The 13,945-nt window shown below is 38.7% G+C and overlaps 1 protein-coding gene across 4 annotated transcripts in view; it reads left to right on the plus strand.

Annotated features, from left to right (window-relative positions):
- The window catches only part of UST (uronyl 2-sulfotransferase), a gene marked incomplete at its 3' end in the record, with an annotated part of 164,715 nt that overhangs the window by 121,037 nt on the left and 29,733 nt on the right, over positions 1 to 13,945 (plus strand). For all 4 annotated transcript variants that reach the window (XM_082757638.1, XM_082757635.1, XM_082757636.1 and 1 more), the window contains exons 6-7: positions 4,188 to 4,285; positions 6,393 to 6,550. In XM_082757638.1, the coding sequence (XP_082613764.1) occupies positions 4,188 to 4,285; positions 6,393 to 6,550 (256 nt within the window). The remainder of the gene's footprint in view (positions 1 to 4,187; positions 4,286 to 6,392; positions 6,551 to 13,945) is intronic.

Below are 13,945 nucleotides of genomic sequence, written 5' to 3' on the forward strand. Positions count from 1 at the left end.
TTATGGCATAGTTTATTTTCTGTAAAAATACATACATAACCTGTGTTGCTAAATAACATTCAGTAAGATGTTACCTTTGTATTTGAAAACCTTAACTCCAACTATACCTTGATTTTTCAGTTTCTTAGGAGCAAGGTATGTCTTTCTGTAGCCTTACAAAGTAGAAAACCATGCATTTCCTTCTTTCCTTTCATATTTACATTTGCAAGGCATTTTCTGAACTGTGTTGTTTACATTTTCTTCCCAGTTGCTCTGTGGTACCCACAGCTCCCTAGCCAGGGGTCAGAGGAAGAGGCAAATTATTTTATTTTTTATTTCCATGTGGTTGTATTTAGTTTGTATGATGCAACGCTGTCCTAAGGATGTAATGGTCAGCTTGACCTCCTTACAAACACTGAGCAAGTATGTGAGAAAACCTTCAAAAAGCCGTGAGAGGATTTTGGGGTCTCTCAGCAGAGAAGAAAAATTTTTCTTTGCCGCCCATGGTGAGGACTAGACTGGGCCATTGACTGCCACGGAGTATTAAGAGCAGCCTTGTAAGCAGGAGAGGTCACCATTGACTGGGCTTACTCGCTGGTTTTCCACATCAGGTTATTTCATTTCCTTTCATGGGTATATTTCTCCTTGAAAGGTATTTATTTAGTTCCCTGCTTCCTCTGTAGTCCTCATGACACAGCTTCACTTCACATCTGCTGCCTTTGGACATGAATAAGGACCATGCACCATGACCCGGCTGTAAGCAGGGTCTCCTGGCTCTGTCACAGAAGCCACAATATTCAACCAGGGCAGGACATGGAAAGACTGTCTTATTCTGCATCGTGGTTGTGAGAAAAGGAAACAAATATGGAATGTTTTAAAGCTCAGGTTTTCTTTTAACTTTGGTGTTCCATCTTCTGGCCAAAGAAATGATTTTTTTTTCTACCAGTACTGTTAGGATTTTACACTGGGGAAAAAAAAAGTCTCAAATCTAAGACTGGGTCTTTTGGTATATGATATAATATCTGCAATGAATTAAAGTCATTAACTTAAGTAAATTGTTTTATGTTTTACAGGAAGTGCTTTAACGTTTGGTATTTTTATGACAGCACTAAAATTCCAGAAGAAATTTTGTATCCATAAATTTTTTTTAGCACATGCAGGCTTCCTCTTATAGCATATATGAACATGCTACAGCAAATAAAACAGTTCTATTATTAACTTAAAAAAATTAATAGCACGTCTTTGATACACCTCTGATAGATCAGTAGTCTGACTTGTTCACAGATTAGTGTATTAGGGCACATCATTATTTTTATATGAAAGACAGTTTTACCAAAGGAAATGGACATTGCTGTTACCAAAATGCCATTCCAGCCAAAATTGTAACAATAATAGAAAAACTCTTTTTAAAAGAAATCATTTGTTGTTACTGACAGCCCCAGGGCCGCTGTGGGGAGGGGACCATTGCTGGTTCCAGGCAGCCCTCTGCCTCCCTGCAGAGAGAAGCCCAGCAGGACATGAACAGTGTAGATCACATCTGAGAGCTGAGGAATAAAGAAGTGTCCCTCTTTATTGTGGAGAGGTCTGATCAAAGTAGGTTGCCCAAAGCCCTGTCCAATCTGGCCTTGAACACCTTCAGGGATGGGACATCCACAGCTTCTCTGGGCAGCCTGTGCCAGTGCCTCACCCTCAGAGTGAAGAATTTCTTCTGTATATCCAATCTAAATCCACCTTTTTTCAGCTGAAAACTGGAAAAAAACTGCCACTTGACCTGCTGCTACTGGCTGTGGTAAAAAGTCTTTCTCCATCTTTCTTATAAGCCTCCTTTATATATTGAAAGGTGGCAATAAGGTCTTTGAGAAGAAAAACAAAAAAAATTGGGAGCGTAGGAAGAGCAAATTAGCAAATTACCCGTGCCACCCTACTGTGCCACCAGTAGATTTCTCAGTGATGTTCATAGCAGTGAGAGCAAAGGGTGTTTATTAGGTTAAGCTCTGAGCCTTGAATTTCAAAATTTATGTCTTGAACATAAATCTTACAGTATATATCTTCTCAGTATGCTTGTGGGGAGCAGGGGAGATGGGTTGGTTGTATGCCAGTTTGCAATTTTTATGCTGTTTTCCTTGATAGTTCCTCACCATGTAATTTACTTTGCAGTCCAGTATCTCCTGACTCACTAATAAAACCTGATTTACAGAAGCGTAAGATGAGAGGAAGGGGAAAATACTTTAAACAGGCTTTTGGACCCAAATGTGAAACTAGTTAGGGCTTATGTTCTGTGAAGAGCTTTTCTGCACTGAGTTCGCAGATGCTGATGCTGCAGCCAGGGCCTTATACCCCACACGGCCCTAGGATTGCCCAAGGCACTTGTTGGTATAGTGGACGCTCTACACAGCTCCCATGCTGCTGAGCAACTCTGGCTCTTAGAGGGTGTGGTGCCCACAGAAATGTTCTCTGTCCCATCTCATTTACTTTATAAAGTATGGATGGTGTTTACCTAGACTTTAATAAAGCTTTTGACACTGCTTCCCACAGCATTCTTCTGGAGAAACCGGCTGATTATGGCTTGGACAGGTATACCCTTTGCTAGGTAAAAAGCTGGCTCTGTGACTATTTGTCGATAGCTGGCTGAATATGAGCCGGCAGTGTGTTTAGGTGGCCAAAAAAGCCAATAGCATCCTGGCTTGTATCAGAAATAGCATGGCCAGCAGGACTAGGGAAGTGATTGTCCCTCTGTACACAGCTCTGGTGAGGCTGCACCTCGAGTACTATGTTCAGTTTGGGGCCATTGAGACCCTGGAGCCTGCCCAGAGAAGGGCTATGAAGCTGGTGCAGGGCCTGGAGCACAAGTCCTGTGAGGAGCGGCTGAGGGAGCTGGGGGTGTTTGGTCTGGGGAAGAGGAGGCTCGGGGGAGACCTCATTGCTCTCTGCAGCTACCTGAAGGGAAGGCGTGGGGAACTGGGGGTCAGCCTCTTCTCTCAAATAACCAGTGACAGGACTAGAGGGAATGGTTTCAAGTCATGCCAGGGGAGGTTCAGGTTGTGTATTAGGAAAAATTTCTTCACTGTAGTGGTTGTGAGGCATTGGAACAGGCTGCCCAGGGAAGTGATTGAGTCAGCATCCCTGGAGGTATTTAGAAGACGTGTAGATGTGGTGCTTAGGGACATGGTTTAGTGGTAGACTTGGCAGTGCTAGATTAACAGTTGGACTTCATGATCTTAGAGGTCTTTGCCAACCTGAATGAGTCTATGATTCTATGGTTAGTCACTGGTTTCCTGTCCATGTGTACCAAGGCTATTGCATTATAAAAGCACATGTTGAAGAACGATGGGAGAGTTTTGCAAAGATACGATTCTTTCATCTTGCTTATGTTGTCTTACTCTTTCTTTCCCCAGTAAGTCCTTTTGGAATCAGTGAGTCTGCCTGCAGAACAAGGGTCTACTAGGCAGTAGATAAGGGTGGTGGAATTCAATCCGATTTACAGGAGTGTTAGTGAGCTGAGTAAAACTAGAAATGGGGTGCAGTTCCTCAGGGTTCAGTAGCTATGCCTAGTCTTTTGAGAAATGAAAGATAGTCCATAATTAGATGGCTGATGAATCAGGAAAATGATAAATACTTTCTAATAAGTTCTTCTCTCAGTGAGGGTTTACACAATAGGCTCAATTCTGAACATCTCAGGAATGTAATCAATGGTGATGTATGTTTTTATATCAGGAGCAAGCTGTGTGAATTACAAGTTCATTCCAGTCATTGTATGAAGCAGAATAATATAAATAAATAAAATAATCATTGTCTAAATTTGATTTATTCTGGCCCCTTCTTGTTTCCCCTTGGGTGTATTCAGAAGAAAGAAAAGTCTGAAAACAATATCCTAAGTCTGAAAATAATATCCTAACTAAATATATAATTCATTGTAAAAGTCAATCCATATGTCACGCTTTGAATCATACATTAATCTCAAAATAAAAATTGTGGTTTTTGCAGAAAAACATTATAGAACAAAATAACTTTTTTTTTTCTGCAGCTTTCTAATAAAATATAGCAAGTATTAAAATGACTGGTAAATTCCTTCTAAGGTATTTGGTATAGCCTCAGCACAATTCTTTGATTCTGAGATGTCTGTGTAAAGTGTGAGATAAATAAAACAATTGTTAATAAAGAAAGGAAAACACAGTAATCAACCTCATTTTCTTTTCTCTCACCCACAGGACATTAACGTATGTATCCTTGAAAACTACCCTGAATGTTCCAATCCCAGGTTATTTTATATCATACCATATTTCTGTGGACAGCATCCAAGATGCAGGTAAATAAATATAAAAGGTATCTCAATTTGTTCACTAGTAGCCATTGACAGCATTTTGTCAGAAACTGGTAATTTGAGATAACATTTATTTCAAGTACAAGAGAAAAGTGTTAAGTACAGTGTAATTCTGTATGTGGCAACTGCATGTGTATATTTTGGAATAAGAGGGGTAGGAATTTTTTTTTTCTGAGTTGGCAGAGTGACCTTATGTGCTTGTTAACCATTTTACCCATACTGTAATTTTTTAATACACATTTTAGTTTTGCTCAGATGCTTATACCAGGCCTGTATCTTAGGAACCCTAGGTTTCTGTTTCTACATAAGAAATAGTGAACATGCTTAAAATTATGTAAAGTGGAGCCTTCTACAACTGTAATTGAATTAGCTCATTTTTAATGTGTCTATTTTTGCCATTCTCATGTTGCTGTATTATTGATGAGGCATAATAAACTTTCATGCAGTGTGTGAATAATTTTAAATACCTTCTTGTTTTCAAATATTTTTATATTTTGGGTCACAACACATTCTTAAGTAGGCTTGTTCAACTTCAAGGTATTATATATTTATTTATTATTATCACATTTCCATAATGGAATAGCTGTGAATATTTTCAAAAATTTCTTACAAAAGCCATACTTTCTTGTAGCTGTAATAACAAGTAAAAATACATTCATATTTTTGTCTTTTTGTCTCTGTTTCTATTTGCTGTAAATTTCTACTTTATTTCTTGGCATAAAGGAAGATAGTATTGAGAAACAAAACAGATTCATGTCTTCATTAAACATTTTTTTCTTTATATATTTTGGCTTCATTTGCAAATACTTATGGTCGCATATTTGACTTGCATATATGAATAATCCCATTAACGAGAGTGGCACACATAAATACTTTCACAATATATCTCTATGAGGTTCCTGAACATTAAAATACTGGTTTTTAGCTTGTTCTAGATCTGTCTCCTATCATGCACTGGCTACAGGTCTGAGAAGAATCATGTCTTTAAACTCGTTTTCAAGATGAAGTTCAGCATTACAGCCTCTTCGGCTGAGTGTGAGGAGTCCTAAGACCTGCTTTCTCTAAGATGTCATGGCCTCGCTGGGAAAGCTTCATGCTGTCTCCAGCAGAAGAGCAGGAAATGATATTAAGAAAGATCCTAAATCCAGATGGGAATTGGCTAGGACAGACCACCTGTCTTCATGATGTCACACAACTGAAATACAGGATGGTTGTCTCTTCAGACCCATGACAAGAGAAAAACACATACTGCTTTTGGTCATGTGGTGGATATATGTCCAGCCACATGTAGCACCACATACACATTTTCTGTTGCAGGAACTGATATGTCCTTGTCTTAGGACATAGCCTGTTGGTATGATGGAGATGCGATAGTTTCCTGATAGTTTCTGTCAGTGAGGGAAAAGATAGAATAACCCCCAAATGATTTTTGAAGCCAATATCTGTCAGCGAAAACAAATGTGAATCCTGTATCAGATCTGTAGGGCAGTCATGGGGTACTGGCAGAGAAAGGGAAGCTCCTGGAGACCTTGGCAGACTTCGTCCTTAACCCAAGGACAAGGCAGGAAACAGGCCAGTTGCCCCCTCTGTGGCATTCACTGGATAACAAAAGGCAATGGTTACATGCAGCAGTTCTCCTGGTGTTGTTCAGAGTTATTGCCAGAGTTGTCCCCTCAGAGCCATTCATCACCTGGAAAAATAATTCCTCCAGCAAGATGGGTTGTGCTTCTGAGCAGAAATGTGTGAATTCACAAGTGTGAGCTTTTAGACATCTCTGTGGAAGTTATCTATGGAACTGGGTACTTCCATACAGTTTTTAACCTCATTTTATTGTGATCATGTTTTTCATGATATGTTAAATCAAGTCTAGATGTCGTGTGGAAAATCTCAGTAAGGCACACTAGTTTTTTGTCTTGTTCTGTTTTTTAATCTTCTGTTGGAGGAACAGCATTCAGCACTGAATATTTTTCCCCCTGCAGTTGTCTTCTTGGCTTGAATTTCTGAAGTAAATACATATTTAAACAGTCATTCCTTTTTTTTTTTTTTTTTTTTTTTTTAATTCCATTCCTCTCCGTCTGTTAATTTCATACAGGGAACCTGGTGAATGGGCCCTTGAAAGAGCAAAGCTGAACGTTAATGAAAATTTTCTGCTTGTGGGTATTCTGGAGGAGTTGGAAGATGTGCTGCTTTTATTAGAAAGATTCTTACCTCATTATTTCAAGGATGTGCTTAGCATCTACAAAAACCCAGGTAACTTTTTCCATTATACAGCTATTTTCACAGAAATTTTGGCAAAATTTAAATAACGACTGAAAGGTAGACTATTTATGTCTTAGTTAGTCAATGAAGAGATTTATCTTCCTTTTAGGGAGCAAATTTGATTGATGGAGAAAGGTATGTATTCTGCTTTTATTCTTAATATCTTTGTGTGGTTTTCATTCCCAGGCAAGCACTTGGTGCTCCAGTAATCTTGCCACATGCTGGAAAGCTTCCCAATTATCACTAGAGTGACTTTTTCTTCTTTTCATTCTGGCATAGTGAGCTCTCACATAATGTTGCCAATTCTCAGAATGCTGTCAGCAATATCTACCTAATGAAATCTGGAAGAAATTGGTTGGGGAGCTGAACCGCAAGGATTCTTAATTACCAGGCTATTTGTTTTCCCTTAATCTTGAGTGAGAGTTGCTAAGATTTTAATCAATTATGTTGAAATAACTGTTCACTTAAACAGAGATTAAATGAGTACAAATAAAAGTACAAATTCACAGCACGCTGAATAGAAAGCATGGTCAGAAAAAAAGACTCAGGTGGCCTTCAGCAGATAAAGGAGAACAGAGATAAATGAGAACCTCTTAATTTGCACTGTGGCATCAACCTGAAAGGTTTCTTTCATTGTGTTCAGTCCATCCCTCCCAATGCTTATTTTCTGTTAACTTCTTTAGAAGATGGTTTTGTGTCCTATGCTTAAATCAAGGAATAGATGTTCCTGTTTTTGCAGAACTGATCTGCTTACGTTTGACTGGGTAATTAACATGGTATGAACTAAGGAGGGGTAAAACTTCCCTTCTTTCCTGGTGACTCGGTTGCATTCATGTCAATTAGAAATGCCTACAGCCACTGAGAAGTATGTTTTGTACCGATTTATATATCAAAAACACATTAATCAAATGTTGAATTTTGTTTGTAGTGCACTAAGCTTATCACTGGCTTTTGATTGAGAGCAGCTGTAACAGTAATCAGTCACCTTGAAAAAATTATGGGTTTCAGTGGGTGACTGTCTACCAGTCCCTATTTCTAGGACAGATGTCTGGAAGTTTTGTATTAAGCCATGATACAGATATTACAGGGAAAGTTCTCTTTTATTTGTAAATTAAATAAATAAATAAATAAAATAACAAGACATTTTTAGCATGAGGAAGTCTTCTTAAAGTTTGCCCAGTTCTTTCTCCAAGGTTTTTCCATAGGAATGCTAGACTGGAAGGAGATTGGGGATCACTAGAAGGACACTCTCTGTAATCAGCAGATTTTTCAGTGGGAATCTGTAGGGTTTCCTCAGCTGTTCTATGCAGCATAGATTTTCACTTCTTTTCCAATATGGGAAGCTAATAAACAGCACACAGGATCTTGATTTTTCATCAGAGTGCCCTTGAAATCATCAGAAGTGAAATAAATAATCTCCCAGAATCTTTAAGTGCTGGATAATCTCTTCTTTGTGTATATCCCATTATATATGGGAGGTTTGACCCACGTTTCGGGGTAGTGATTTCCTCTTCTCTGGGATTTCGTGGATAAGACCTGTCTTGTCATTTCTTTGCTTCAATATTCCCTATGTGGATTAAAGTTTGTTTTATTCTTTCCATTCACTGATTAACAAGGAGTAATAGAAAGGAAACCATTTCCCTTTGTTAACCCTTCTCTACTCTTTTCATACATGCAAGGGTGTATTGTGTGATTATTATTTTTTTTTAAGTCACAAAAGACTTAACAGAATCAGTCAGAAAGAAAAAAAAATCCAAGTGCTTTGTAAGAAATCCTATGTAATTCTTTTCAGTGCACCTTAGACCTGATCTGCAACACCCTCTGCTGTTGCATCATGAAGTGCTGGGAGGAAGAGATGCTATTCTCCTGCCCAGCTGTGTGGTACCCCACAGAGCAGCAAATGCCTCAAGCCAAACACAACCTTTTGTTGTGACTAACGCTTGCAGATAATTCTATAAAATGTACAGTTTTGTGTGCTAGCCTGCTGTTCCACCTGAGATACTATAATGGCCGTCTGTCTTCTCTTCATATAAAAAAGGTAAAGCTTTGCCAGAACTTACTTTTTATCAATTTAACATATTCAGATGAGAAAAATACAGTGGAAGGACCTGTATGGGGGGGGGGGGGGAAGAGGGGGATTTATTCCCAGGCTAACGAGTCTGCACCAGAGCTCACTGCAACAAGCAGTTCTGGATTAGATACATTTCAAAAACTGAATTTATAGAGCTGCTTAGCAGCAGAAATTGGTTGAAGGAAGGCAATCTCCATCCTTTAGTGGATTACATGGATTAGAAAGTAAAGTAACAACTTGGTGGCTGGTCTCCCACCAACATTGGAAACTAAGCAAAATTAGGAGCACCTGCCTCCCACTGTAGGTAGTAAACTGCTGGTTGTATTCATGTCCATAAAACACATGCTCCACAAGGTGACCTTTGGACATGCCCATACCTGCACTTCTTGATCTGCTGGAGGCTGCTTTGGGCATCTTGAAAAGCATCTAAGATACAGCTGTGGCAGTTCTGGGTTAAACCCTTTCTTCTCAAAGTTTGGGCCATCCTTCTCATTACAGGTGCTCTGGGTGGAAACCAGCTTTCTACAGCTCTAATCTGAGCAAATTTGTTATTATCAGGAACCTTCAGGGTAGGGTGATAATAGCACATATCAGTAAATATGGAAACTTTCTTTTCCTCATCTCTGCTTTTTTAACTACACAAGTCTTATTCAAGTGTTTTTTTCTTTTCTTTGTCTGCAGTAGAATTTCTCATCTGAGACAGCAGGTCAATAATTTTTAATAAACACTCTTGCTCAGTGTTCTTCTCCTAGCAAGAAAACAAAGCCTGGAGCCTTTTTACCATCAAAAAATACTTTGCTCTTATTGCTCTGAAGCAGAAGAGCAATAAAATTGTGGCTCTGTTGATCAGATAGTAGGACATTTACATCAGAGAGAACATAAACTGAAGTGCGGCTGTCTATCTATGTAGTGACAGATATAACTGTGCAATGTAATGTGACTTAAGGGCATTTGTTGGTGACACAAGATTTATTTCATCATGTCTTATATAAGCTGACAGGAGGAGACTGACGGAAGGTAACTTTTAAAGAAATTTCAATGTCAGAGAATGTTAGAAGAATAATTGTCCTCACTGCATTAATAACAATGGTTCCTTGAGCTAATCCATATGCTAAATATTTTGACTTGTGTATTTTATAACAATGTGCAACAAAATGTGACAGCTCTTTGGAACTATTAATCCTGTAGCATTCTTTGCAGCTGTTTCATTTGTTTTGTTTTGTTTTTTCCCTTTTCTACTCTCTCCGTGAAGTTAAGTATCGTGTTAATATCGGTATCAAATCAAGCATTGCAAAGGTACTCCTCTTTTTTAAGTGCCTGTCTTGTCCAAAAGTAAGAAACAGAATCACAGAATGGCCAAGGTTGGAAGGAGCCCCTCTGAAGGTCAGCTAGTCCAAGCCCCTGCCAAGCAGGATCACCAGAGCACACTTCCCACCTTGATGGCCACAACTGCTTTTGACAAGAGATCAAAAGTAGGGAGAGGATAGTGCAAAATATACATGGATAGAATTAAAAAAGAAAAAAAAAAAAAAAGAAAAAAAAAGTATTACTTTTTTTACTGGATTTCTGTTCTGTGCTAAGCAGTAGAAGCTGCTTGCTGTTCTGTCGTTCCTTCATTTTTTCCCCATCATTGGAGCAGATAGGGTCCAATTGCGGAGCCTTGGATAAGTTTTACTGCAGAATTTGAAAGTATTCCTTTGCAATGTGAAAGGCCCAAAATAGTTACAGAATAACTTCACATGCAAAATCTCTCCTCACTCTCAGGAGCACAACTGAAGGAAAAATAATTGGTCAGTCCTGTTCATTTTTGCTGGTTATAGCTCTTTTCCATGGTCTGGCTGGTAGCCAGAAAGTGGAGAATGCTTACACGGTTTATTTTTAAATGGGCACGGGTGGGTTTTGTATCTTTGGTGTTTTAAAGGGGCAGAAAATGCACACAAAGCACAGCAGAGCATTTTTTTGGCCTTTTCAACTTCTCTGACATGGGGTAAAAGTTAACAGCATCTAATGTAAAAGAATAGGCAATAACAAGGTTTTTTTAATCACCTCAGAAATAAGCCTTACTCTCTCACCTTTCAGAAATTTTCTTTGGCACTAGAAGCCCTATAAAAACACTTCTTCCCCGTACCATAACTTTGTTTCTTGAACATTACACTTTGCTATGAAGGACATACAGATCTTACTTGAAAGCAAAAAGACCAACTTAGACTTTTCAGACAGTTACTTTTATTGACTGTAATGAAATTACTGATACTGTCAGCTGGAACAAAATATATTGTTCAGGTAAAATGTAAAATGATTTTTTTTGAAAATGTAATTCTTAGAGACAATTACATTTGCAGAGAATGGTTTTAAACGTAGTAATACTGTCCTAGGTAATATAAAAATGCTGATTTTTTAAATCGTTTTGTATTCATGAATGCTGATGATAGAGTTTTGTTTTTGTTTATGAACTTCTCATTCTTTTTAAACTCAGTAAGGAGTGCACTGCTGCCATTTGTTGTTATTGCAAGGCTGAGGTCCTGTAACACAGATATAAACCCTTTGGTAGAGTTAGGAAAAAGATGAGATAAACTTCACTGAAGGTGTGACGTGCCTTCAGATGGTTCTTGTGCTAGAAGTGGAAAAGAGCATTTTTTCCACTCTGTCGAAATAAAACTCTTTGCAAGTGAAGAAGGCTGAGAGAGGCTTTTCTTTCTTTATCCCCCGTTCATGACATCACTTCTTTAGTAGTGCTCCCCCAGAAAAGAAAGACATTTCTGATACCTTTAGTACTAAGTTCTCCAGGCAGCCTTTCTGGCATCCTGTTCTTAGAGTGCTCCAGCACCCAGGACATGGATGCTCTGCATTTGGAAATGTTCAGAAAATCAGTTCAAATGAACTGATTGTTATTGCTAGAAAAGTTGCTGTGATATGGAGAAATCAAAGGGAGGGCAGGAAGGATCCCACTGTGTTTTCCATCCAAGAACTGAGAGGAAAGCCTTTGCAGATGTGACCTCTAAGAGCAAAAATTCTGAATAAGAAAAGTGGAAAGAAGTTTGATGGAAGGAGGTGGTGATTTTTGTGCAGTGTTAAACAGTGATTGTCTTGTGCTCTGCCTTTGTTCAATACAAAATGAAAATTAATAATAAGAAAAAAAAAGGTCAGGTGATCTGTACCTTCTAATATTCTACCTACTTCTCAAGAACCATCCTTTCTGGAGAGGGCAGAGCTAGCACTGATAGGTGGAAAGAGGATACACTGGCCCATCTCTTGTGCACAAATACATCTCTCTCTCTCCTACAAGCATCTTTACTCTTGATGTGAGAAGAAAACCAGCTTGGATGAGATTAAATCTAGATTCTCAGATTTTTTGCATCACTTCTTTGCATCTCTTACTTTCTTAAAACAGAATATGGGAAAACTTTGCAGACATTCAAATACTTAAAAACTTTGGAGACTCCAAATATGCTGTATATTCTTTTGCCTCACACTCTAAACCAGCTTTGTGCTTTCCCTAAATAATACTCTGAAAAGGAATCACTACATATGAAAATTTTCTACAGAAAAGGAAAATCATAAGCTGTGCATGGAGGTAGTACATGAAGTTGGACATGGGAAGTAGCTAGCTGTATAACGCTTTGATGGCATGTTTCCATCCATTATGTGGAGCAAAATGATTGTCTGTGTGACTTAAAAAGTTTTGTCCAGAAGGTGGTGTAATCTCCCTGCTTTTTCCGGACTTTCAGGGAAGTTGAACACTGTGCCAATGGTAACAGCACATGCGAAGTTACATTCTGCCTGGGTGGCGTTTTCTTCTTTATCACCCAACATCCTGTTCTGAAAAAGAAAATAGAAGCAGGAATGTGGACAAGGCATTCATTTCTTCTCCCTCTGATGTCTGAACTTTCAAAATTATCTAGAAGAATGCTTTAAAATAATCTGTACACTAAAACAGGCAGTTTATGCTCTAGGAAAAGTGTTTAATTATGTTGTTGTTTATTGTATTGTAAAACAAATTCCCTGTTCTTTGTGTGCAAGAAAGATGGGGAGGGGAAGCCACAGCACATGTCCCAGGGGGATATTTGTTCCCCTTTTTGTCGATAGCATCTAGGACAGTTTACACAAAAAATCTGCTCTTTGGTTTGTTCTATAAAGCTGAGGACAGTGTAAAAAGCTGTAGATATATTATTTAGCTCTTTAGCCATGAAAATAAGGTTTAGAGAGCAGGGACAAAATCAGACTGCCTGATCTGGGGTGCCTTGAATTTAGTGGATGCACCAATCAGTGATAAGCACAATCAGTGGAAATATTCTTCCTTTTTCCAATTCCATAAAAGGAAAATATGTTGTTTTCTGACTTTCAGAGGATTCAAATCCCACTGTGAATAAACCAAGCTGTTTTAAGAATAGGAACTCTTGGAAGCATTTGAGTACTTCTAGACTTTCTCATGACTATTTTTCAGGAGAGCCTCTAGATCTTTTGAAGATTCATCTCAGAAACTAAACTCTCTGTGGCGCGTTCTGCAGAAACAATTGGCATCTCATAACAGCTGCAGGTTTTTATTCTGCTCTGGAAGGTGAAGCCAGCCCAGAGTATGTGTGTGATACATGGGAGACATAACTGTGTGACCAAAAGATTTATCCAAGATAGTTTAAATATCATTGTTAAAATACCAGCAACACTGAAGTTGTGGCAAGAGAGTTTGGAAAGGCTTTCCAAGCCTACAGGGAGCTTGTATGCATCCAGGATCAAGCCTGCTGTACTTACTGTTCCCTGCTAACATGTGCTTTTTAGGTTGGAGTTAGTCCATATGTGCATGGTTATGCAGCAGAACATTTGTTTATAAATGGTCCAAAATGAATGGTGCCTTTTGAGCTGAAAAGTGAGATAGCTAAGAGCTTGACATGGTTACGGCTCTCATCCAGGGTAAATCTGCTCCTTGAGCTTAGGGTGTAGAAAAGAGCAATTTATGGGTCCATCTGCCAAAATTATTGCTGTGGTTCTGAATTTGCCCTGTGTATTGCCCTGAAGTGAAGATGTAATGGAAGGTGAAGTCCCTGTTTCCTTGGGTCATCCTTTGAAAAAACCTAGGTCAAATGTTCCTCTTCTACTAAAGCTTCTAAACACGTGAGCTCATTAGCTGTGACAATTTACAAGGTATTGCAGAGATAGGCTAAGTATGACATAGAATTACTCAGTCTTTCATTTCTCTGTGGTATAATACATGCTAGCTGGATTAATATTGCTGGCTTGGGCACTAAGCTCAGTTCTCGTGGAAAAGGATTTCTGTTAGAGACTGAATCCAGTTTCTTGGCATGCTTGCCATAATTGTT

This window comes from Aythya marila (assembly GCF_965140915.1).
Source record: "Aythya marila genome assembly, chromosome: 3".
Taxonomy (NCBI): Eukaryota; Metazoa; Chordata; class Aves; order Anseriformes; family Anatidae; genus Aythya; species Aythya marila.